The sequence below is a fragment of the Myxine glutinosa genome, chromosome 14 (assembly GCF_964187855.1).
Source record: "Myxine glutinosa chromosome 14, kmMyxGlut1.1, whole genome shotgun sequence".
NCBI lineage: Eukaryota > Metazoa > Chordata > Myxini > Myxiniformes > Myxinidae > Myxine > Myxine glutinosa.
The window spans coordinates 7,534,979-7,559,435 of NC_136274.1; the positions used below are offsets into that span (position 1 = coordinate 7,534,979).

Sequence of the window (24,457 nt, forward strand, 5' to 3'; positions counted from 1 at the left end):
ATGCCTATAAATTCATGACAGACAACCCCCCCTCATGCCGGTCCAGAATTATGATGAAAGATGGCGATTGAGAAAAAAAAAATTGCATCAAATTTTGTCCAGGTCCATCAAGAAGCCTTTGAGACATGCTTCACGGTTGAATAAAAAACCACCGTTTAGAGTACTTCTTTTTTTGTTCAAAGCACTCGACTTGGAGCCAGCGACTTGCTCGGCGGGGGATATAATTTTAGATATATATATAGTACGGGCATGCCCTAGTGAGAGATAATTACAGGAAATGGTGTTTGTGAGTAACAACCACCCTCTGGTCGAGGCTCATAGAAGGGGTGATGCTTACTGATTCGGCACGCTTACAATAGGTGTTAATGGTGGGATGTCAGAGGTTTTGGTGTGGGTTAATGTTCACACTGTTTTGGAAAATAATGCTCGATGCAACATGATCCTAAAAAAAAAAAGAACCCAGCCCTACATCGAAAGATCAGGAAGGGAAGGAATGGAAAATTTGTCAAGGTTTGAAATTAATCGGACAAGGGGGTCCCAAGGTATGGTCACCGTACTCGCAAGTCGTTCGTTTTGGCTTTGCGAATGGACCAAACCATTCCATGCAAATAGGAGGGTGGTTCTGTGGTCGTTCGTTTTGGCTTTGCGAATGGACCAAACCATTCCATGCAAATAGGAGGGTGGTTCTGTGGTCGTTCGTTTTGGCTTTGCGAATGGACCAAACCATTCCATGCAAATAGGAGGGTGGTTCTGTGGTCGTTCGTTTTGGCTTTGCGAATGGACCAAACCATTCCATGCAAATAGGAGGGTGGTTCTGTGGTCGTTACTGCCACGTGGTTTCAAAGTTTTGTTGTTGTTGTTTGCACGCATGTTTTTGCAAGCACGTACGGGCGAGCACGTACGTGCGGGCACGCCCTAGTATATATAAATTGAGGTAATATTAAGTTATGGAATTAATTGCTTTCAACAATGCAAAGGGTGATAAAACATGGGATATTGGTTTCGGAATGTTTAGAGGTCATTGCAATGTGATAATAACTTGCTGTTGGAACTTGTTGTTGGAACTTGTTGTTGGAACTTGTTGTTGGAACTTGCTGTTGGCACTTGTTGGAACTTGTTGGAACTTGTTGTTGGAACTTGCTGTTGGAACTTGCTGTTGGCACTTATTGGAACTTGTTGGAACTTGTTGTTGGAACTTGTTGTTGGAACTTGCTGTTGGAACTTGCTGTTGGAACTTGCTGTTGGAACTTGTTGTTGGAACTTGTTGTTGGAACTTGTTGTTGGAACTTGCTGTTGGAACTTGTTGTTGGAACTTGTTGGAACTTGTTGTTGGAACTTGTTGTTGGAACTTGCTGTTGGCACTTGTTGGAACTTGTTGTTGGAACTTGTTGTTGGAACTTGCTGTTGGCACTTGTTGGAACTTGTTGGAACTTGTTGGAACTTGTTGTTGGAACTTGTTGTTGGAACTTGCTGTTGGAACTTGCTGTTGGAACTTGTTGGAACTTGTTGTTGGAACTTGTTGTTGGAACTTGCTGTTGGAACTTGCTGTTGGAACTTGTTGTTGGAACTTGTTGTTGGAACTTGCTGTTGGAACTTGTTGTTGGAACTTGTTGTTGGAACTTGCTGTTGGCACTTGTTGGAACTTGTTGGAACTTGTTGTTGGAACTTGTTGTTGGAACTTGCTGTTGGAACTTGCTGTTGGAACTTGTTGGAACTTGTTGTTGGAACTTGCTGTTGGAACTTGTTGGAACTTGTTGTTGGAACTTGTTGTTGGAACTTGCTGTTGGCACTTGTTGGAACTTGTTGGAACTTGTTGTTGGAACTTGCTGTTGGAACTTGCTGTTGGAACTTGTTGTTGGAACTTGTTGTTGGAACTTGTTGTTGGAACTTGCTGTTGGAACTTGTTGTTGGAACTTGTTGGAACTTGCTGTTGGAACTTGCTGTTGGAACTTGTTGGAACTTGTTGTTGGAACTTGCTGTTGGAACTTGTTGTTGGAACTTGTTGTTGGAACCCGTACTTATTTAATTAATTACATTTCTTATTACATTACAGTAATTACATTACAGTAATTACCTGAGGTAATTACAGTAATTACAGTTCCGGTAATTACAGTAATTACAGTAATCATTACAGTAATTGCAGTAATCTTATTACAGTAATTACATTACATTAACTCAGGCACCTTTTGAGTAAGGAAGCTGATATTTGGACATGACACTGACCAAGTGATGTGGCTGTCAAGGAAAATATTGATTTATTGATTAATCATTTAATAAATTAACTCGTTGATTTATAAATGACTTATTTAATTAAAATTCCTGAGAGATACATCTTCGGATGAAATACTTGCAGATTGGTTATGCTATGAGCCAATTGATTAAGGAAAATATTTTGTGATGGCCATATTGGCAATTTCGTGGCCATATTCGTGGCAACTCAGTTAGTGCCACTGCACCTTTAAAATGCATCCCTGCGTTCATTTTTCGATCGATTGAGTTGAAATTTTGAACAATCGGATCTGGACTGTCGTTGTTAACGACTCTAGCACGCACTCGTCCAATCAGGATGGAGCGGTATGGTCCCCGGATCATCACTGCCCGCAGTTTTAATTAATTTTACTTTTTCTCTTGGGCATATAATTTTGAAGACATGCATGTCATGATAGAGGAAATGTTTGTTCTGTTAAACGGAATAAATGTTGTTTATTTGTGTGGGTGTGTATTTTTGTGTATTTGGATATATTTTCACGACTAATTCCAGTTATCGTCCTGCAAAAGGTCTGCTCGTTCTTTTCCTTTGAGTCGTAAATTCCTGTTGAATTCTCATTAAAAAGCGGAATTAAGTACGCTGTGTGATGATGGAGATCCTTGATGACGAATCAGGAATAGTGAATGAGCAGACAAATATCACGGATGGTACACCAGATAGGGAAAATGTAGATGAAACCCCTTTTGCTCAGGTGCTGTGTAGCGCTGCACAAAGATCCATATGAGCGGGGCCTGGGTGCTGTGTAATTAGTACACAAAGAACCAATTACTAGGGTGCTGAATAAACACAAAGATCCATTTTTGGAGCTGGTTCTCCCGGTGCTGTGATTTATTCAAAGAACCAAAATCTTGTAAGAATCAAGATATGATTTGTCGACATCATAAATACTTTAATATATGTAACGATTTTTGTAACGATCATCCTGCAAAAGGTCTGCTCGTTCTTTTCCTTTGAGTCGTAAAATCCTGTTGAATTCTCATTAGAATGCGGAATTAAGTATGCTGTGTGATGATGGAGATCCTTGATGACGAATCGGGAATAGTGAATGAGCAAACAAATATCACGGATGCTGCGGCTGGAGCAGGGGAAGCGATTTTTGAATTGTTCAGTGATTATTCGATATTGTTATGACTTATTGTCAATAGGTATACTAAGTGGCCATGAGGTAGCCTGTTGCTATGTACAGTTTTATTCTATTGTTGATTATACCACATAGCTGTGGTGATAAAGGAAATGTTCGTTTTAAATAGATGATTATGATAGGACCATGACTATAAAATCATGATGATTATTATGAATGATATCATAGGGTTCAAATGCAGAATGCTGCATGAACTTGGGAAAGAACTTTCAAGCCCTATGGGATAAATTGGGTATTACAAGCGATGGAGTTTCAAAATTTAGCATGATTGAAGAAATTTTACAGTCTTATTTCAGGAGTTTTACGAAATTTATATTGCCAAGAGATTTTGGATACTATTAAAAGAAAAATGATGAGATATTTTTCCCAATGAACTTTAATATCTGCCATCCATTTTGGCTGTCTCACGAATGAAGGATGAGTTGCCTTTAGTGGTTGCAAAGAAAATTTGTGGAGACCAGGCAAAATGGGGAAATATGTCAGATATGACCCTAGGACAGGACGGTGATTCATCAATTGACATGAGGTACGAACCAGAGGTGACGACCGATGAGTCGATCTCAGTCAATGGATGGACCTGTCCTGACATCATTGGGGAAAGGGCTTATGCAAGGAGTCATTCAAAATGATTAATTTGATTTATTGATGAATATTGATGAATTAATTGAAATTGAATAATTGATTGAATTGTTAATTGATTGAATCTAATTGATTGAATTTAATTGCATAAATTGAACTGAATAAATTGAATTGAATATATTGATCGTTTGATTGATGAAAATGCGGTCTCAAGAAAGAAGCTTTGATATCTTTGCGAGATATTATCAATGTGGAGACAACCTGGGAAAATTGAGCAAGGTGGTGAGTTTATATACAGATATATATGTGCGGTTACCATTGTGTGATTTCCCCGTCAAACAGAGCGGACACCTGAGGATTCACCCACTTCATACTGACCCTCCGGCTCATCTGCAAATACTGATCTGTGAGATTGGATTGTGCAAAAGCCACAGCTGAGGGAGATTCTCTGGAAATCACCGTGCGAACAGGTGGAGAGATCCTTCCTGGAGGTACGAGTGAAGCTTTAGAGGAACCTGGAACAAGCTACAACACATCCAACGCTACTTTGATAAAAGGCAGAATGGGAAATGGAGCCTGCAAGAACACACAAGTACAACCAGAGATTCCACAAAAAGGTACTTGTACACATCATATGTACGACCGTTATGGTGCCGAAGCTATAAGGCAGGTCGAGAATTGGTATTTGTGGACAAAGGGACATGATGAGGAGTTTCCAAGAGATGGTACATTTGAGCGAAGTCGATTGGAAAGATTGGAACAAAGATTGAAAGCCAGGAAGAGACAGAATCTAACGGTAGACTGGCTTGCATTCCATCTTTGGGATGGTGAATCCAGACAACGGGAACAGCAAGAACGGATAACGGAACTAGAACTTAAAATAAAAAGGATACAGGATACAGTGGAGGAGACAAATGCACAACTGCCCTCGAAATTAGGAATGAAAGTCACAGTTGTCCCATCTGATTTCCAGTTGTCTCCCCAAAAAGGACGGTACAGAGAATTTTTTCGTGTTTCAGGAGATAACGAGAGATTGCAGTGGCAACTCAGGGATGTAGAGATGCAGCCCAGCAATACAAGTGCACAGGCGCACAGATCAGACAACGACAGAAACCGGTGTTTCGAGTGTGGAAAGATGGGACATTGGAGAAGAAGATGTCCGTATGTCAACAGGAAGACAAGGTCATGGGGCAAACCAAGATCAAGGGTACCAGTGCTTACCGGTACCTCAGACAATGATTAGGCCTTCATTGCTGCAAATCCCAAATGATGATTGGCCTCAACAGATTCGATTACTGGACAAACATGAACAACTGTCAATGATTCTTGTGTCTGAAAAGTTTTCAGAGCAAGAATGATTCATTTTTCTTTTTGCTTGTTAACAAATTAATAATTAATTGATCAAATGCCAAAATTGGATCTTCTATTTTGGGCACAGCAATTTTAAATTTACAAAGTTTGGAACAATTGCGTTGCAATTGTTGGCAAACCAAGTAACAAGAGTCACATGATGATCAGGTGGGAATTTCGGACTATTGTTCCGCACAATTGATAGGTCAATGGTCGACTGACATGCAAATGGGTGTGTAGTCAAAATTTGGATAGATTATTGTGAAGGCAGAAAGGGTAATTTCAATTTGACATCATAAGGGTTTTCTAAGAATGGACTTTTGGTTTATTTGTCTATAAGCATTTTGAATTTGATTGACAAATTTATGAAATTGAAATAAAATTGACACCCATCTGATCTGTAAATAATGGTTCCAACGCAAACAAATATGCATAATGCATGTGTGTGTGTGTTTTTGTGTATCAATCTTACAAGATTGTTGACACCGACAGTGTGCCTGTCTGGAAATGGATAGTTATATGTGGATGGGATTGGGATATGTGGATGGGATTGAATATCCAGAGAATCCGTAAAATAAAATAGAAATATAATTTGATTATGAACATTATCTCTTTTGTCAAGGGAAATGGAATATAAAAATTTGATGTGCTGGGTTATGAGCAGCCATTAATTAATAGTAAAATTGTGAGTAATTTTGGGATTCCATTTTTGATAGAATGTATATGAGAATAACATCTATTTATGGATATGAGCTTCATAAAAGGAAATGAGGAAGTACAAAATCATCCAAATTTGGGAGAGGTCTTACACTGACTTCCCAGAATACTCTGCTCATGGATTTTATATATATAAACTTGAATTTTATCAGCATATAAATTGTGCTGTATGTATGGATGTGTTTTAGGCATAGATGATATGGGAAAATAGTAAAGAAAATTTTGCTGGTTTGAACTATTGTGGGTTTTCAGTTCTGGAGTTTAAACAAAGTCACTGGTTAACAGATGAGAAAGGATAGTAAATAAATTATTCTCTGCTGGGCAAATTAAGTACGATATTACTAAGACTTATGAGAGCTATTGTTCTTCCTTACAGCAGTGGAAAATTATTGGAAAAAAATTAGATCCAACATAATGAATCTATAAAAGAATGTGATAGGGATAATATCCTCAATTTGTACTAATTATTTGATTGTGGGTAAAGGAATTAAGTCATCATAGTGGATTGGTAACAGCAGCCTGAAAATGTCCTGAGAGTGTGCATCCATGTAATCAGAAATCCCAGATTTGTTTTTTACAAACAACATTTTGGTAGAGGTCTTGTGTGGACGAACACTTCCTTGGTAGATAAAAAACGGTACTGCATGCTGGCAGCCACTTTTGCGGCCAGTTAGGCCAAACAAATTGAGAGGAAATTGTAGTTAAATACGTAAGTTACACATGGCTATTTGAAAAAAAAAAGGAAATTTGTTGAGATGGGAAACATTTTTCGAAGGTTTATTAAGGTGTTATAATATGACATGTGGCAAGGCAAACTATTGGATGGGAAAATTAGATCTGGCTATAGAATAAATTTATTGAACCCTTGAAGTTAATTCTTCGAATCATTGTTTCACTGGCATTTTTTGTTCAAATTGGAAATAGTTTGGTAGAGCTTTGGTTAAAACCTTTGGTTGCGGTATCTTGGAACGAAATGATAAACCATAGGAGATTGATAAGAATAGAAAAAATATGGACCCAAAATAGAAAGTTGGATTCATGCCCCTCAGTGCAAACAAGCACATGGGGCTAAGGTGGACGATCCCACAGAAAATGAGGCTGCACCTAGCAGCCCAGCAGAACATTCAGTGGTAGATAAATGATAGTCGTGATTTACAGTCATTTGAATTACATTTTAACACCCCTTGCATTGATAAACATTACATTTTCAACATGTATTCCTACTTGGGATAGTGACATTTATTTGCCTACATGACATACAATTACCTGCTGATATTAATACAACATGAGTGAAAAATGTATCACAACTACACTCATGATCAGGGGATTGAGTTCAACCCCGGGAGATAGGGGGATCAGGGTAAGACAAATAATCTGATTATGTTACATATTAAGGGATTTTCTTTATTTACCTTTTAGGAAGCTTGTTAGTTTGGTATATAATGTTAAATGTCATCGACATATAACTATGTCACAGATATGAATATATACAAGGAGTAGCAGACTTGTTTGTTGGTTTAGTAGTTATATTGGCAATTGTTTTAGTGGTGGCTTGCTTGAAAGCCTTAGTGACGGTGTGTTTGAATAAGGTAACCAACAACACGATGATAACGCATGAAGTGACAAATGAGGAAAGAAATGTGGAACCAGAAAAGGAAGACTTTTATGGCGACATAAACAGTAGAATTAAGATAATGGCATAACGACAATGTTATGAGTTGTGTCAATTACAATATCAATGAACTCATATCGCCACGAGTGACACATTGTTAGGAAAAAAGAGGGAAAAGAAAAAGTGGAGAGGAATTATGGTAATAATACATTATGCTTAATTTGTTGGTTTGGGAAAATTGTTGTTGGGAATTAGGTATTCCCGTTTGTGATTGTAATCATATACAATGCTATTCTTAGTTTAGTAATAAAATACATACCTGATTGAATATTATTTGTGTGACGCATATAAATGAATATAACTTTTTGTGTTAAGGAAAAACAACAAATTGTTGAATGTGAAACTGTCGGAAGACATACATGATTATGCTGATTTCATGGTAAGATGTACCCTATCTGATTCAGTGTGTGCGGAAAGCAGATTCAGATGTGACTGAGCATAAGGATAAGACGAGATCACATTTTGGAGGGATTGCTAAACGGAATTGGGAAGAAGTTCGAGAAAGAAAATTTGTGGCTAAAAAATGAAGTTAATCGTGGCATACACCCTCTTTCTCAAAGAATGATGAAGACATTCTCCCGTGTAACTTGGAGATGAATGCTTACCTTCACCAAGGAAATTAATGTGACCATTTGCCTGGATCACACTGCAACATATGAAAGAAAGGCGATCACTTACTCTTGTTCGAAGGCTTCGAACATTCATCACATCAGAAGTTGCAGGACAACGACATTTTACCTGCAACCTCTGTGAAATGCGGGGACATATGTTATTACTTCACCAACGTCCGGGGAACCAGCATGGAGCTGCAAAAAACGGCTGTGCCCTTGTCACAACAGCTGTGCACGATTCTGCTGGTTGCTCCTGGTAAGGACCATGAATGACCTGAACACCATGGTCCCAACATCAGTGTGGATGCATCCGGCATCCCTGTTCCACATCTTGCTGGCCAATCAACGTCACACCAATACTTGCTGCCCACTCACAATGAGGGTGGAGGCAAGTCGACTACAACTGGGTGAAGGCCGTGTTCAGGAATTACTATGGTTTACAGCAAAAAGTGGCAAGAATGCTACAAGGAGAGCAGGGTCAGTCTATGACTCCGCAATGTTACCACAACAGCGAAATCCTACACGAAGTAGTGCAGGAGCTATGAAGACATTAGGAGAAAATGTTTCATACCTGGATTCAAACACAAGTGATCAGCCCTTCCTTTCAAACAAAGTCAACATTTGTGTGGAGGCAAACGTTTTTGCCAGATGGTGCAGATGCTTTACAAAACTTGAAAATGAAGTGAAATTGTTGTATCTTGGTGATGGTGAAGTGTTGTTTTGAAAATATATTTGTGATGCAAATGCAATAGATTGAACAATATGGAAGGAGTCAATGACCAACGAAATGTTTTGTGATTCTTGCAGGATGACGGTGTATGCCTAAGAGAATTTGATTACCAAAGTTATGATTATTTACTTATACTTGTAATGATGTTTACTTGTAGTGATTGATTGTTTACTTATATTGATGTTTAGATTAATGGTTAATATAAACAAAAACAAAAAGATGAGGGAATTGTGGAAGTGTAATTCAGTGTAACTTATTGATTGGCACTGGTAACTTATTGATTAAGACTGGTAACGAAGCAGATACATTTTACCTGCAACCTCTGTGAAAGCCGAGTTCGTAAATGAGTGTCAGGAATGTGCCCGAACATGGTAATCTCTTGTCCACCTGGTCACAGCCCCAGGCTGGAGCACCCTCCTACTGTGTAAATGGAAATCACAGCAGGAGGGGAGCGAGTTGATGCCAGGACTTGGTGCAATACATGACCTCGGGGCATCAGCGGAAGAAGGATTAACGTTTCAGCGGACAGAGGATTAAGTCCAGTTCGTCCATATAAACTAGAGCAAACGTGGAGTCGAGAGGACTTGCTACGTGAAGCGCTGACCGAACGGGAGTGTCGGATGAACGAGAAGGACCAGCGAAAAGAGTTAACCTGATCCATTATATTATGCGGTATCATTTTGGTAATTGAATGAAGTGAATACAGTTTAATAAACTAGACCTTTTGTAACCTGTGTCCGGTCGTTGGAGTCCTGTGAGTCCCCCAGTACAAATTCCCTGACAGCAGGGATACGGTGTACCTATTCTAAACCGGGGTACACACTGGGATCATTCATCCCAGCAAGCTGGTACTCAATTTTCCGACCTCGGAAGGATGACAGGCTGAGTCAACCCCCCTGACGTTAATTAAGCGATCGACCGGGATTCGAACCCAGGATCCTAGGATCCCAAGCCAGCACCCTAATCACTAAGCCAACACCAGGCAACACCTGTTGTGTAATATATACACACACACACACACACACACACACACACACACACACACACACACACACACACACACACACACACACACACACACACACACACACACACACACACGAAAAAGTAAGTACACCCCATGTAAAGTTTTGACTTTTTCAACATATTTCAACATACAGCTATTTGATCTTCGTTTCAACAATATTGATAGATAAAGGTGATATTATATAAGAAATATCATGAAACATTTACATTTTGTAGTCCATTGTATAATTTAAATAAACATAAATGCAAATTTCGTATGTGGAAAAAGTAAGTACACCCTTGGCTCTAATAGGTGGTATTGCCCCCTTTGGCAGAAACAACCTCAAGTAGGCATTTCTTATAACTGTCTGCCAGTCTCTGACATCGACTGGGAGAAATTTTTGCCCACTCCTCCGTGCAGAATTCTTTCAGCTGTGCGATGTTTGAGGGGTTTCTTGCATGCACAGCTCGTTTCAAATCCCTCCACAACATCTCGATGGGATTTAGATCCGGGCTTTGACTTGGCAATTCCAGAACCCTCCATTTATTTCTTTTCAGCCATTCCTTGGTGGATTTACTGGTATGTTTTTTTTTTTTTTTTTTTTTTTTTTTTTTTTTTTTTTTTTTTTTTTTTTTTTTTTTTTTTTTTTTTTTTGTATACTGAATCGAGGCTCGTGAAAGAGCTAACATTTATTTCACAAACAAATCAACCAGACAAACAAAACACACAAAAAGAGGGAGCGGAAGACAAGATGGGGAGAGAAGGGGAAGCACACAACCACAACATTTGAGAGCAGGGAGAAGTGTGGGAGGGAGAGGGCTTGGGGGCAGGAGGCGTGGGAGGGGGAGGGCGGGGGGGAGAGGTATAAAACACAAGGGGACCGAAATTAGCGGGGGTAGAAAAGATCAAGGTTTTGGATGGGGGAGGATAAGAGATGGTGGTGAACAGCTGTTTTAAAGACCTGGAGGGTGCAGTGGGATTGAAGAGAGTGAGGGAGTTTGTTCCAGAGGCGGGAGAAAAGAGGAATGAAGGAGTGAAGGTGAGCAGAAAGTCTTGATTTTGGCAGTTTAACCATAAGAGGGTTGCAGGCAGATCTTGTGCAACCTGTAGGAATATTTGGGGGACAGAGCCCAGAGAGGGCTGGGGGGGCAAGGCCAGAGAGGAGTCGGTAGAAGACGGAAAGACCACCAACCTGCCTGCGGTGAGTGAGTGAAAGGCCCTTGGAGTTAGCTTCATCGCGGGAGATTCCAATGATTCTGAACGCTTTGGTTTCAACAGCGTGAAGACGGGCTAGGTGTGAGGCAGGAGCACCAGACCAGAGGGGAGAGCAGTATTCCATAGAGCTGTGGCTGAAAGCCTTGTATGTGGTGAGGAGCTCAGGTGTGCCAAGGAAGGACTTCACACGACGGAGGATGCCCAGTCGGCGACTGGCTTTGGAGGCCAGATTTGAAATGTGGTTTTCCCAGGAAAGATCATGGCAAATAGTGAGACCCAAAAGCTTGAGTGACAGAACTTCTTGGAGAGGATTATTCAGAAAGTGGATGGGAGGGTGGAGGATGGGAGGGTGGAGGGTGGAAGTGGATGTTTAGGGTCATTGTCATGTTGCAAGGTCCACCTTCAACTTTCCGACAGATGGCATCACATTATCCTCAAGCACCCTCTGGTACAATGAAGAATTCATAATGGATTCTATGATGGTGAGCTGCCCAGGCCCTGATGCAGCAAAGCTGCCCCAAACCATAATATTTCCACCACCATGCTTTACAGTTGGTATCAGGTTCTTGTGGTCAAATGCTGTCTTTGGTTTTCGCCAAACATGTCTTCTGGTACTGTGGCCAAATAGCTCTACCTTTGACTCATCTGTCCAGAGCACATTGCTCCAGAAGTGTTGGTCTTTGCCTAGGTGTTCATTGGCAAAATTTAGTCTTGCCCTGATGTTCTTTCTGGACAGCAAAGGTTTCCTCCTGGCACACCTCCCATGTAGATCAAATTTGTGCAGCCTCTTTCTCGTGGTAGACTCGTGCACTTTGACATCAACAGTGGCAAGAGCTACCTGTAGGTCCCGTAATGACATTCTGGGGTTCTTTGAGACTTCTTTCAGCATCTTGCGGTCTGCTCACGGGCTGAACTTGCTGGGGCGGCCTGGCCTGAACAAGTTGGCAGTTGTTTGGAATCTTCTCCACTTGTAGATGATCTTCCCGACAGTCGAATGATTGATTTCAAATTGTTTGGAGATCTTTTTAAATCCCTTCCCAGACTCGTAGGCATCTATAACCTTCTTTCTGAAGGCCTCAGAGAGCTCTTTTGATCTAGGCATGGTGACGCCGCACACTTCAACAACAAAGAGCAAACCAAACTAAATGTCTGAGGTTTAAATAAGACAGGTTCCTCCAAGATCCTCTCTAACGATGATCTAATCATTTGCACCTGAGCTGGTGCACCTGATTCTAATTTTAGGTATTTGAAGCAGTGATAAAAGTAGGGGTGTACTTACTTTTTCCACATGCAAATTTTGCATTTACGTTTATTTAAATTATACAATGGACTATAAAATGTAAATGTTTCATGATATTTGTTATATTATATCACCTTTATCTATCAATATTGTTGAAATGAAGATCAAAATAGCTGTGTGTTGAAATATATTGAAAAAGTCAAAACTTTACATGGGATGTATTTACTTTTTCACGTGACTGTATGTTTATATAATGGGAATAGGGAATGGGGAATGGCAAAGGGTAGGGATGGGGAGCGAGAAAGCGATGGATGGGAACAAGAAAGGGGGAGGATGGGAACAACAAAGGGGGAGGATGGGAACAACAAAGGGGGAGGATGGGAACAACAAAGGGGGAGGATGGGGAATGAGATTGGGGGAGAGAAAGGGGACAGATGGGGAGCGAGAAAGGGGGAGCATGTGGAGCAAGAAAGGTGGCGGATGTGGAGACAAAGAGAGTGGATGGGGAGAGAGAAAGGTGGATGGATGGGGAGCAAGAAAGGGGACGGATGGGAAGCGAGAAAAGGGGCTGGATGGGGAGGAGGAAAGGGATAGATGGTGAGGGAAAAAGGAAGGGTTTGGAGAGAGAAAATGAGGAATGGGATGATCTCTCCAAACACAACAACTGGGGGAAATGAGAAAGAAAGAGGAGAGGAGATGGATGAAGAGTGTGCAGCTCTGGTATATTCAGGGCCTGCCATGCATTTTTTTTTTTTTTTTTTTTTTTTTTTTTTTTGTATACTGAATCGAGGCTCGTGAAGGAGCTAACATTTACTTCACAAACAAATCAACCAGACAAACAAAATATATAAAAAGCGGGAGCGGAAAACAAGATGGGGAGAGAAGGTGAAGCACACAAACACAACATTTGAGAGCAGGGAGATGTGTGGAAGGGAGAGGGCTTGGGGGGAGGAGGCATGGGAAGGGGGGGGGGGTGGAGGGAGAAGTATAAAACACAAGGACACCAATGACTTCCAGGACAGAAGTTGGTATTTCAAAAAAGTGGAATTAGGGTGAAATTAGCGGGGGTAGAAAAGATCAAGGTTTTGGATGGGGGAAGATAAGAGATGGTGGTGAACAGCTGTTTTAAAGACCTGGAGGGTGGAGTGGGATTGAAGAGAGTGAGGGAGTTTGTTCCAGAGGCGGGAGAAAAGAGGAATGAAGGAGTGAAGGTGAGCAGAGAGTCTTGATTTTGGCAGTTTGACCATAAGAGGGTTGCAGGCAGATCTTGTGCGACCTGTAGGAATATTTGCGGGACAGAGCCCAGAGAGAGCTGAGGGGGGCAAGGCCAGAGAGGAGTCGGTAGAAGATGGAAAGACCACCAACCTGCCTGCGGTGAGTGAGTGAGAGGCCCTTGGAGTTAGCTTCATCGCGGGAGATTCCAATGATTCTGAATGCTTTGGTTTCAACAGCGTGAAGACGAGCTAGGTGTGAGGCAGGAGCACCAGCCCAGAGGGGAGAGCAGTATTCCATTGAGCTGCGGATGAAAGCCTTGTAAGTGGTGAGGAGCTCAGGTGTGCCAAGGAAGGACTTCGCACGACGGAGGATGCCCAGTCGGCGACTGGCTTTGGAGGCCAGATTTGAAATATGGTTTTCCCAGGAAAGATCATGGCAGATAGTGAGACCCAAAAGCTTGAGTGACAGAACTTCTTGGAGAGGATTATTCAGAAAGTGGATGGGAGGGTTGTCCAGTCGGTCTTTTCGGAGAGACATCGTAAGAGTGTGAGATTTGTCAGGATTGAAAGACATGTTCCACTTGTTTGCCCAGTCTGTGATCGGGTACCCCGTGGGGGACCTCACTCCCTCTCATCAAAAATCAAGGTGGGGAACCCGATCGAAGCATGGGTGGAAATCACTCCATTTATGACGACGAAACGTCTGATGCCCGACGTGGAGATCGGTTTCTGAGGTTTGGGACATGGAATGTCGGGACAATGACAGGGAGATCAGGAAGAACATTTAATAGCTTGATAGAGCACAGAGAAGGCATACGTCAATTTTTGGAAGATCCATCAAAAATAAGGTACAGTCATTGTCCAGTCTCCCAATCGGTTAAAACAAGCAACAAGCTACATTGACCCACAGTGGAGATGGTCACGTCTGTAGAAGTTGAAGCACCTTTGGTAGCGATTACAGCTTCGAGTCTTCTTGGGTATGTCTGTATCAGCTTTACACATCTGGATTTGGGGTTTCTCCCATTCTTCCTTGCAGAATTGCTCAACCCTTGTCAAGTTGGATGGGTAGCGTCAGTGAACAACAATCTTCATGTCTTTCCGCAGATTCTCACTGAGATTCAAGTTTGGGCTTTGTCTGGGCCACTCAAGGACTTTCACAATCTTGTTCTGAAGGCATTCCAGTGTTGCTTTGGCTGTATGTTTGGGGTCATTGTCCTGTTTGAACGTAAATCTTCGCCGCAGTGTAAGGTCTTTTGCACTCTGAAGCAGGTTGTCCTCAACGATTTGCCTGTATTTGGCTCCATTCATTGTTCCCTCCATCCTCCAAGTCTCACAGTCCCTCGTGCTGAAAAGCAACCACATGGCATGATGCTGCAACCACCTTGCTTCATGGTACGGATGGTGTTAGATGGATGATGAGCTGTGCTCGGTTTCCGTCTTGTGCAGCGCTTTGCATTCAGACCAAAGAGTTAAATTTTCATCTCATCAGACCACAGAATATTTTTGCCTCATATTCTGAATCTTTCATGTGCCTTATTGCAAATTCCAGAATTTTTCCAAATTTCAGAATGGTCATTGGGTTCTTGGTAACCTCCCTGATCAAGGTCCTTCTTTCCCAGTTGCTCAGTTCGGTCGGACGGCCAGCTCTAGGAAGAGTCTGAGTAGTTCCATATTATTTCCATTTCCTAATGATGGAGCTCACTGTGCTCTTGGGAACTTTGAACACGCTAGAAATAGCTTTATACTCTTCCCCAGATCTTTGCCTCCTCACAATTCTATCTCGGAGTTCTATGGACAGTTCCTTGCACTTCATGGTCGAGTTTCTCCTCTGACATGTGCCGTCAACTGTGGAACCTTGTATAGAAAGGTGTGTTTCTTTCTAAATAATGTCCAGTCAATTGGATTGGTCACAGGTGGACTCCAATCAAGTTGTAGAGACATCTCATGGATAAATCAAAGGAAATTGGATTTACCTGAGCTCAATTTGGAGCATCATAGCAAAGGTGTTGAATACTTATTGACTCAAGACATTTCAGCTTTTCATTTTAATTATTTTGTAAAAATTTCAAAAAAAAAAAAAAATCCACTTTGACATTATTGGGTATTACGTGTAGATCAGTGAAAAAAAATAAAAATCGATTTAATACATTTTAAATTAAAGTCTCACAGTACCTCCTGCTGAAAAGCAACCACATGGTATGAGAGAGAGAGAGGAGAGAGAGAGGAGAGAGAGAGGAGAGAGAGGAGAGAGAGAGAGGAGAGAGAGAGGAGAGAGAGAGGAGAGAGAGAGAGGAGAGAGAGAGGAGAGAGAGGGGAGAGAGAGAGAGGAGAGAGAGAGAGGAGAGAGAGAGGAGAGAGAGAGGAGAGAGAGAGAGAGAGAGGAGAGAGAGAGAGAGAGAGAGAGAGAGAGAGAGAGAGAGAGAGACAGCTGAGGACATATCAATGTAATGGTTATTTAACATGGTTATTACAGTCGTGGCCAAAAATATTGGCACCCTTGCACTTTTTTCAAATAACTCACGATTATCTCTAAAAAAAAGTTCCCTGGTGTTTACCCCGGATTAGAATAGGTACACCGTATCCCTGCGTGTCGTAAGAGGCGACTAAAAAGGTTGGCGTCAGGCAGGGTATCCGGCCATAAACTGCCTCAAAAAGGGAACCATGACAATTACAATTACATATGGGCAGGGTACAGCCCGATGTACCCCGTGGGGGACCTCACTCCCTCTCATCAAAAATCAAGGTGGGGAACCCGATCGAAGCATGGGTGGAAATCACTCCATTTATGACGACGAAACGTCTGATGCCCGACGTGGAGATCGGTTTCTGAGGTTTGGGACATGGAATGTCGGGACAATGACAGGGAGATCAGGAGAAGTGGTGGAAGTATTGGTCAGAAGAAGAGAGGACAAATGTTGTGTGCAGGAGACGAGATGGAAGGAAAGTGGTGTGAGAATGGTGAAGGGTAGGCAGGGACAGAAATACAAGTTTGTGCGGCAAGGGTGCCCGGAAGGCGTGCATAGTGTTGGTGTCATGTTTTCTGAGGAGTTTGTAGACAGTGTGGTGAGTGTGACTAGAGTGAGTGAAAGGTAGATGGTGAAAATGATGATTGGAATGCCCTTGGTGAACGTCATCTCGGGATATGATCCGCAGGTTGGTCGGAGCGATGAAGAGAAGGACAAGTTCTGGTGTGCGATAGAGAAGCTGATGGAAAACGTGAAAGATGAGGAAGTTGTTGTGGTAGGAGGAGACCTAAATGGACATGTGGGAAGGTGTAAAGACGGTTTTGAGGGAGTTCATGGGGGTTATGGATATGGTGTGAAGAATGGAGAAGGTGAAAGGATTTTGGAGTTTGTTGATGGAGCTGGTTTGTTGATTTGTAATACTCAGTTCCAGAAAGGGGATAATAAGCTTGTTACATACACGTCAGGTGGGTCGATGACAACCGTTGACTACCTGATGGTGCGTAGGACAAAGAGAGGGGGAACCTCCGGGACACAAAGGTGATCCCGGGGGAGGAGGCTCTTTCACAGCACCACTTGGTTGTCTGCGACATAAGAGTGCAAGGTGTGAGGAGAGCTTGGTGGATGAAGTACCAACCGAGAATGAAGGTGTGGAGGTTGAAAGAGGTGATAGTGAGGGAGGCATTAAAAGAGAGGCTGAGTATGCTAGAGGCTGATGTGGTTGAGCTTGAAAGTGGTTGGATGTCAATGAAAGATAGTCTGTTGGAAACCTTTGGTGAGGTATGTGGATGGACAAAAGGACCACCGAGGCACTCGGAAACATGGTGGTGGGATGATGAAGTTGGAAAGAGGATTGAAGAGGAAGAAGTTCAAGGAGTGGCCGAAGGCGAAGGGTACAGGGGCAGAAGAGGCAGCCAAGAAGGCTGCAAAGAAAGAGGCAGCAAAGGCACAGGAGGCATGCAGGAAAATGTTCAGAGAACGCTTGGATTCGGAAGAGGATTAGAGAGATTAGATTAGATTCAGGATTGCAAAGCAGATAGCGAAAGAGGTGTGATGTGATGGGGGTGAGTTGCTTGAAGGATGAAGTGGGACAAATCGTTGTGGACCCAGATGGAATTAAAGGAAGATGGAAGAGATATATGGAAATGCTGTTGAATGCCGAGAATGAATGGGATGGCAACATAGAGAGTAACCCAGTTTTAGGATTAGCAGGGAAGATAACTGAGAAGGAAGTTGAGGAAGCGATGAAAGCAATGAAGAGGAGAAAAGCGGGAGGGCCGACGGGAGTTGTGGGAGATATGTTGAAGGCAGCGGGAAATTGGGGGTGTGAAGAGAATGACAGAGATCTGCAATCTGGTGTTGAAAGAAGGCCGCATTCCAGTACCCTCATCCCTCTATACAAAGGGAAAGGTGACCCCCTGGACTGTGGCTCGTATCGAGCGATAAAGTTATTGGAGCATGGAATGAAGGTATTGGAAAGGGTGTTGGAGAGGAGGACAAGGAAGAAAGTGAAGATCGACGAAATGCAGTTTGGTTTTATGCCAGGAAGAAGAACTACAGATGCGCTTTTTATTGTTAGGCAGTTGCAGGAGTAGTACATGGAGAAGAGGAAGAAGTTGTTTCTTGGGTTTGTTGATCTGGAGAAAGCATTCGATAGGGTTCCACCCGAAGTAGTGACATGGGCCTTGAGGAAGTTAGGAGTGGAAGAATGGTTGATCAGAGTAGTGATGGCAATGTACAAAAGAGCGCGCACAGCTGTAAGGACGAAGGACGGGAACAGTGGTGAGTTTGAGGTGAAGGTGGGAGTGCATCAGGGGTCGGTACTAAGTCCACTACTATTTGTAGCTGTGATGGAGGTGCTGGCTCAGAACGTAAAGGAGGGTTTACTGTGGGAGTTGTTGTATGCAGATGATCTGGTTTTGATTGCAGAAAGTATGGATGGACTGAAGGAGAAGATGAACAAGTGGAAGGAAAGTATGGAGACAAAAGGTCTGAAGGTGAATATCGGAAAAAACGAAGGTGATGGCAAGTGGTAACGCATGTGGTGACGTGGAAAGAACTGGGAAGTGGCCGTATGCTGTGTGCAGGAAGGGTGTTGGAGTGAACTCCATTCAATGTACAATGTGCGCTGAGTGGGTTCATCAAAAATGTAGTGGTTTGAGCGGGTCATTAACCAGTGTGGCAGCTACATTCAAATGTCAGGTTGTACACATAGGGAGCTACAGATGGAGGAAATGTTGAGTTGGATCTTGGAGACGGCGTGAAGCTGGAAGGTGTGAAAACATTTTGCTACCTCGGAGACATGCTGAATGGAGAAGGTGGATCAGACTCGGCAACAGTTGCTGGAGTGAGATGTGCATGAAGACGTTTCGGGAACTGAGCGGCGTGTTGATGAGGAAGGGAGTGTCGTTGAAGCTTAAGGGAAAGGTGTATGCTGCATGTGTGAGAAGTGTTATGATTTATGGGAGCGAGACATGGGTAATGAACGTAGAGCAGCAACGAAGGCTGGAAAGGGTGGAAATGCAAATGGTTCGGTGGATGTGCGGAGTATCGTTGAGAGAGAGGAAGACAAATGATGATTTGCGAAAAATGATGGGAATAGAGCCTGTGATTGATGCTGTGAAGAGGAACAGGTTGAGATGGTTTGGTCATGTGTTGAGGAAGGATGAAAGTAACTGGTTGAGAAGAGTGGTGGAAATGAATGTAGAAGGAAGTAGAGGACGGGGAAGACCGAGAAAGCCTTGGCTAAAGGTGGTGGAAGAAGAAATGTGGGCAAGGGGGTTAACAAGGAGAGATGCAGAAAATAGGGCAAAATGGAGAAGATTGTCATGGGGACTGCAAGGCTAACCCACGCTCTAGCAGGGAAAATGTCCTTAAAATCCCTGTTCTTGTTGTTGTTGTTGTTGTTGTTGTATCTCTAAAAATAAGTTGAAATTGACACAAGTATTTGGTCTCCACAATTGTTTATTTCACTGTTAATATTACAGAACCTTTGTTTTTGATTCAGAACTTAATATATTTCTTTTTAAATCAGAAAATAAAAAGAAATGGCATTGACAAAATTATTGACACCCTTAACTTAATATTTGGTAGCACGGCCTATGGACAAAATAACTGCAGTCAAGCGCTTCCTATAGCCATGAATGAGCTTCCTACACATCTCCACTGGTGGTTTGGCCCACACTTCTTGTGCAAACTGGCAATCTTGTGCCTGTTGTGGCCTGTTTTGAGCTTCTTGTGCAAAATTGTGCCTTCTCCCAACTGCTGTTTTCAGACCTCCCCACAGTTGTTCAATGGGATTTAGATCTGGACTCAATGCTGGCCACTTCAGAACAGTCCAGCGTTTTGTGTTGAGCCATTCCTGGGTGCTCTTTGAAGTGTGTTTGGGGTCATTGTCCTGATGCAAGAGCCATGACCTTCGACGGAAACCCAGCTTTCTGACACTGGGTTGAACATTGCGCTCCAAAATGCCTCGGTAATCTCCTGATTTCATGATGCCATGCACACATTCAAGGTACCCAGTGCCAGAGGCAGCACAGCAACCCCAAAGCATCACTGAACCTCCTCCATGTTTCACTGTAGAGAAGGTGTTCTTTTCTTTGAAGGCTCCATTTTGTTTTCTGTAAACATAGAGATGATGTGCTTTACCCAAAAGCTCTAATTTGGTCTCATCTGCCACAGGCCATTCTCCCAGAAGGATTTTGGCTTGTTCAGGTGTGTTTTGGCAAACTCCAGTCAGGCTTTCTCTACAGTGGGGTCCTCCTGGGACTCCGACCGGCGAGAACCCCCTTTCATTGAGTTGGTGACGGATGGTGCGAATTGAAACTGTCGTACCTTGCGTCTGAAGTTCAGCTTGAATCTGTTTTGCAGTTGATCGAGGTGCTTTCTCCACCATTCGAACAATCCTTCGCTGCCATATTCGATCAAGTTTTCTCTTGCGGCCACGTCCATGGAGGTTGGCGACAGTGCCATGGGCCTTGAACTTCCTGATAACATTGCGCACGGTAGAGACAGGAATATCAAGATCTCTGGAGATGGACTTGTAGCCTTGAGATTGTGCATGCTTGGCTACAATCTTGTGTCTCACCTCCTCAGACAATTCTCTGGTTTTCTTTCTTTTCTCCATGCTCATTGCTGTACACACAGTGACACAGAACAGCAGAATGACTCATTTTCTCTATTCAAACTGGTTGAATGAGTGATTTTTATATTGCAGGCACCTGCAGTTCACCACAGGTGAGTTAAATTCCAAAGTAAAGGAGAATCACCTGCTTGAAATCTAATTATTTCTAACAACTTCAAAAGGTGCCAATAATATTGTCCAGGCCATTTTTGGATTTCTGTGTGGAATAAGCCAAGGTTTCGTAATTTTTTCAGATTTTTTTGTTTTGTTCCACTGGAAACCAAAGAAATACAAATGTGGATCACAAAAGATTTTCTAATTTCAACAATCTTCTGGAAGAAATGGTGCATTATTTGAAAAAAGCAATGAAAAATGCAAAATATTGCAAGGGTGGCAATATTTTTGGCCATGACTGTATGTGTTAACACACTTGTGTGGTACCTCTGTCCCGTTAATCCTGCAGCGGTGATTGGGTACCTCGGAGGAGCAGAGATGGAAGCAGAGATAAAACCACGGTGGTTATAAGAGATGGTGGTGAAGAAAAATCGTGCTCATCTCAGAGCCAGTAGCACAGAACCAGTGGAGAAGAGAAGGCATTTTATCTCTTATGTCATTGGTGGGCAGGGTCTTTGGTACAGGCGAGGCCTCCTGCAAGTGCTGCGTTGTTGCAGGTAGAACTACGCCATTTGTATCCGCATTATTCTTGAGGGAGAAAGGACAAGTGAGAATGAGCAAAAGACGCTCAAGACGGATTGCATTCTTCTTATTTCATATGCAGCATAGGTCTGTGAGTAGCAACATTGACTGTGCCGCTGACCCAATACCCCCCTGTAGGTTCTGGCCGACGGAATTTGTAATTTGCTCAGGGTGCCAGAGATAATAACTCACCTACTCTTTGCGAAAAACACTGTGGGATACTCAACACCCACCAACTAATGCCGGCAGACGGGACGTCCAGGTTAACATTCATCCAAGAGACAGCACACACATTGATGCTTCGAGAGATGCTCGGTGCCCGAACCGGGCCCGAGTCGTTTCTTCCTGCCTTCTGCGTGGCTGCTCTGACCGAACCGTCACGACTCCCATACTAACAGGCCCCAAATTCCCTTTCCCTACCTTATCTCTCATTGTCCTTCTGTAATTTTTTGTTTTGATTTTACTTCCTTTTCCTCGCCTAGGCGAGGTAGCTCCTTGTATGTGGCGACTGGCGGGCATCCGTCGGCTTCGTTGTGATCAGTTATGCGTTTACTTGGCAATTCATCAATCCCGTTATGATGAATGAGTGCCCTCACGATCTTCCGACTGCATTCTTGCTTTTTGTGCGGACTATGCCAAGTCCGTGTATTCTGTTTCCCGATTTATGAGGCAAATGAGTGGCATTTAATCCCATCGTGCTTGACCTTGTACCACTAGTAGACGCACTCCAGCATGGTCGTAAATCTAGTTGGGATAGCACATGGACGGGTTATAATCTGGCGCCGGCATTCGGATAGGATCATTCCGCTCGGTCAATCCGATTGGCTATACGGTGCGAGCCACACACAGGGAACTTAACGTGATTTGGGGTTCGTTACCTTGGACCCCTTGAGTGGATATTCCAAGTTCCCCAACGCCACGTTTGTGACGCCGGTGTCCATCGTGGGTCGTAACAATGGTGAGGATGGTGGGGCAAGGTCATAGCAGTTCTCAATGTGGTAATCAATGATATGTGTGGTGTGACCGGTCAGAAACAAAACTCCTTGTTGGTGTTGCAGCGTCCGCCCTCTCCGTGCTTTGTCCCCCGCCCCCAGGTTTCCGCAGAACACACGTGGTCCCCCATCAGCCCCTTCCGGTGAAACTACCTAAATCCAGGTTCACTGCTCACCTCCACTCATTGGTTGCTCGTTTTTAACCACCTGTAGAACAAACTTCCACATTCTCTCCAATCTCATTCATCCCTCCAGGTATTCAAGACACCTGTTCACCACCATCTCAGATCATCCCCAATCCAAAACCATGATCTTTTCTACCCTCGATATAAATCCTCCTCAATTTTGTTTCTGTGTCCACCCCGTGCATTCTCCCCTCCACCTCCACCTCCACCTTACCCCCACATCCCTAGTTTGTCCGTCTCTACATTTTTTTCTCCATCGGCCCTGCTGTTCACATTCCCCCTTCTCTTTCTGCTTTTCCTTTTGTTGTGCTGCGTCCTGATCCGTTCTGTTGTACCTCTTCCACGAGCCTCGACTCTGTATACAGGAAAAAAAAAAAAAAAAAAAAAAAAAAAAAAACGCGATGACGTCACGCACTTTTACCTTTCGGTCCGTTGTACAAACAGGTATCCGTTTTTTAAAAAAGTATCAAAACGGATATTTTCATCCAGTATAACGACGTTCAAACACATCGGATCGGTGAATCGCTCTAATGATTGATGAACAAATTAATAAATTAAATGATTATTATGACACCCGGCCACGCCCGCACAACGGCTCACAGAAATATCACAAACCTTGGAAGGTTCACGGAAACAAAGCCGGGTTCGCCGAGGTGAACGAAGTTAAACGTCGCACATACCGTTGAATGTCAATACGTTCATTGCCTGAGGTAAAACGGCTCAAGAAAAGGTGACGCCGCACGCAAGGGCGCGCGCCACTTTATCGTCTCCAAGACAACCGCAGTGCGGACTCACAGCTGGGCGGTGTAGTGGGCGAAAGACTTCTGGGCGGGGTAGTGGGCGAAAGACTTCTGGGCGGGGTAGTGGGCGAAAGACTTCTGTGCGGTTCATTATTTAAAACCTAATACAAAACCCACTATTCCTCGGTGGACGTTAGAAACGCATGTTCGCTCCCGGAAAGTGCAGATCTTTGGGCCAGTATTAGAAATCAACACCAAAACTACGGTTCGTGGAACGTTGACATTGTGTTGTTTCGTGGGACATCTACATAGTACGTACCGGAGGAGAAGTTCGAAAAATACCGTTACGGGAGATGAAGTGTCAGAAAGGGAATGGGTGGAGAGGAGGAAGAAGAAGAGTGACAATTACAGCTGACGTTTTCAAAATTCCGCCGTTGATATGAAATCGGACTTGACGTCATGACGTGTATCCCAGGTAAGCACACATTCAATGGGATGTACCTTGTACCTTTTAGCATGAGCACCTCAGTAGCTCTAAGATCCACGAATGGTCTTTCTTGCAACAAGGCATGTCAAGTACATTATCCGAAATAAACATGTCAACATGTGTATTACAAGTTCCAAGGGACATCCATGATCCATCCACCGGTATCGTGCACAGGTAAGGATGGATATTCCAGGAACCAAGGCACGACCATGATCCACCACACCTGTGATTTATTCAAACCCCGTTATAAAGTAGTTAATATTTACCGGTATATCCATGTTTCGTTATTTTTATATAAACATAGTGCATCCCTGATGCCTTTGTTATAACGAACTTACGTTTATACATCTTGTAAAACAACCGCGGCACACCTGGCTTTCCATCACCACCAGCTGGACTATGTGCTCTGACATGCAGCACCTCCTGCTGGCTCCGCATTACACTAAGCCTCTTCTTCTTCTTTTTTGTAAACAAAATTATTCCCACGTTCGTGCACTTTGTACTTTTCAGTGAAGACCAGGAGAGGG

The 24,457-nt window shown here is 43.1% G+C and overlaps 1 protein-coding gene across 4 annotated transcripts in view; it reads right to left on the reverse strand.

Annotated features, from left to right (window-relative positions):
* Nucleotides 1-23,514, reverse strand: part of CCDC92 (coiled-coil domain containing 92) — a 67,019-nt gene extending 43,505 nt beyond the window's left edge. The window contains exons 1-2 of one of the 4 annotated variants that reach the window (XM_068135041.2): nt 23,384-23,514; nt 21,308-21,532 (exon numbers count right to left, since the gene is read on the reverse strand). Coding sequence is in view for 1 of the 4 variants with exons in the window: in XM_068135037.2 (XP_067991138.2) it covers nt 23,384-23,405 (22 nt within the window). In the remaining 3 variants the exon portion in view is untranslated. Of the gene's footprint in view, nt 1-21,271; nt 21,533-23,318 lie in introns of those variants that run through there. The other 3 variants (XM_068135037.2, XM_068135040.2, XM_068135039.2) reach the window with 3 other exon arrangements.
* Between the last annotated feature and the right edge of the window lie 943 nt (nt 23,515-24,457).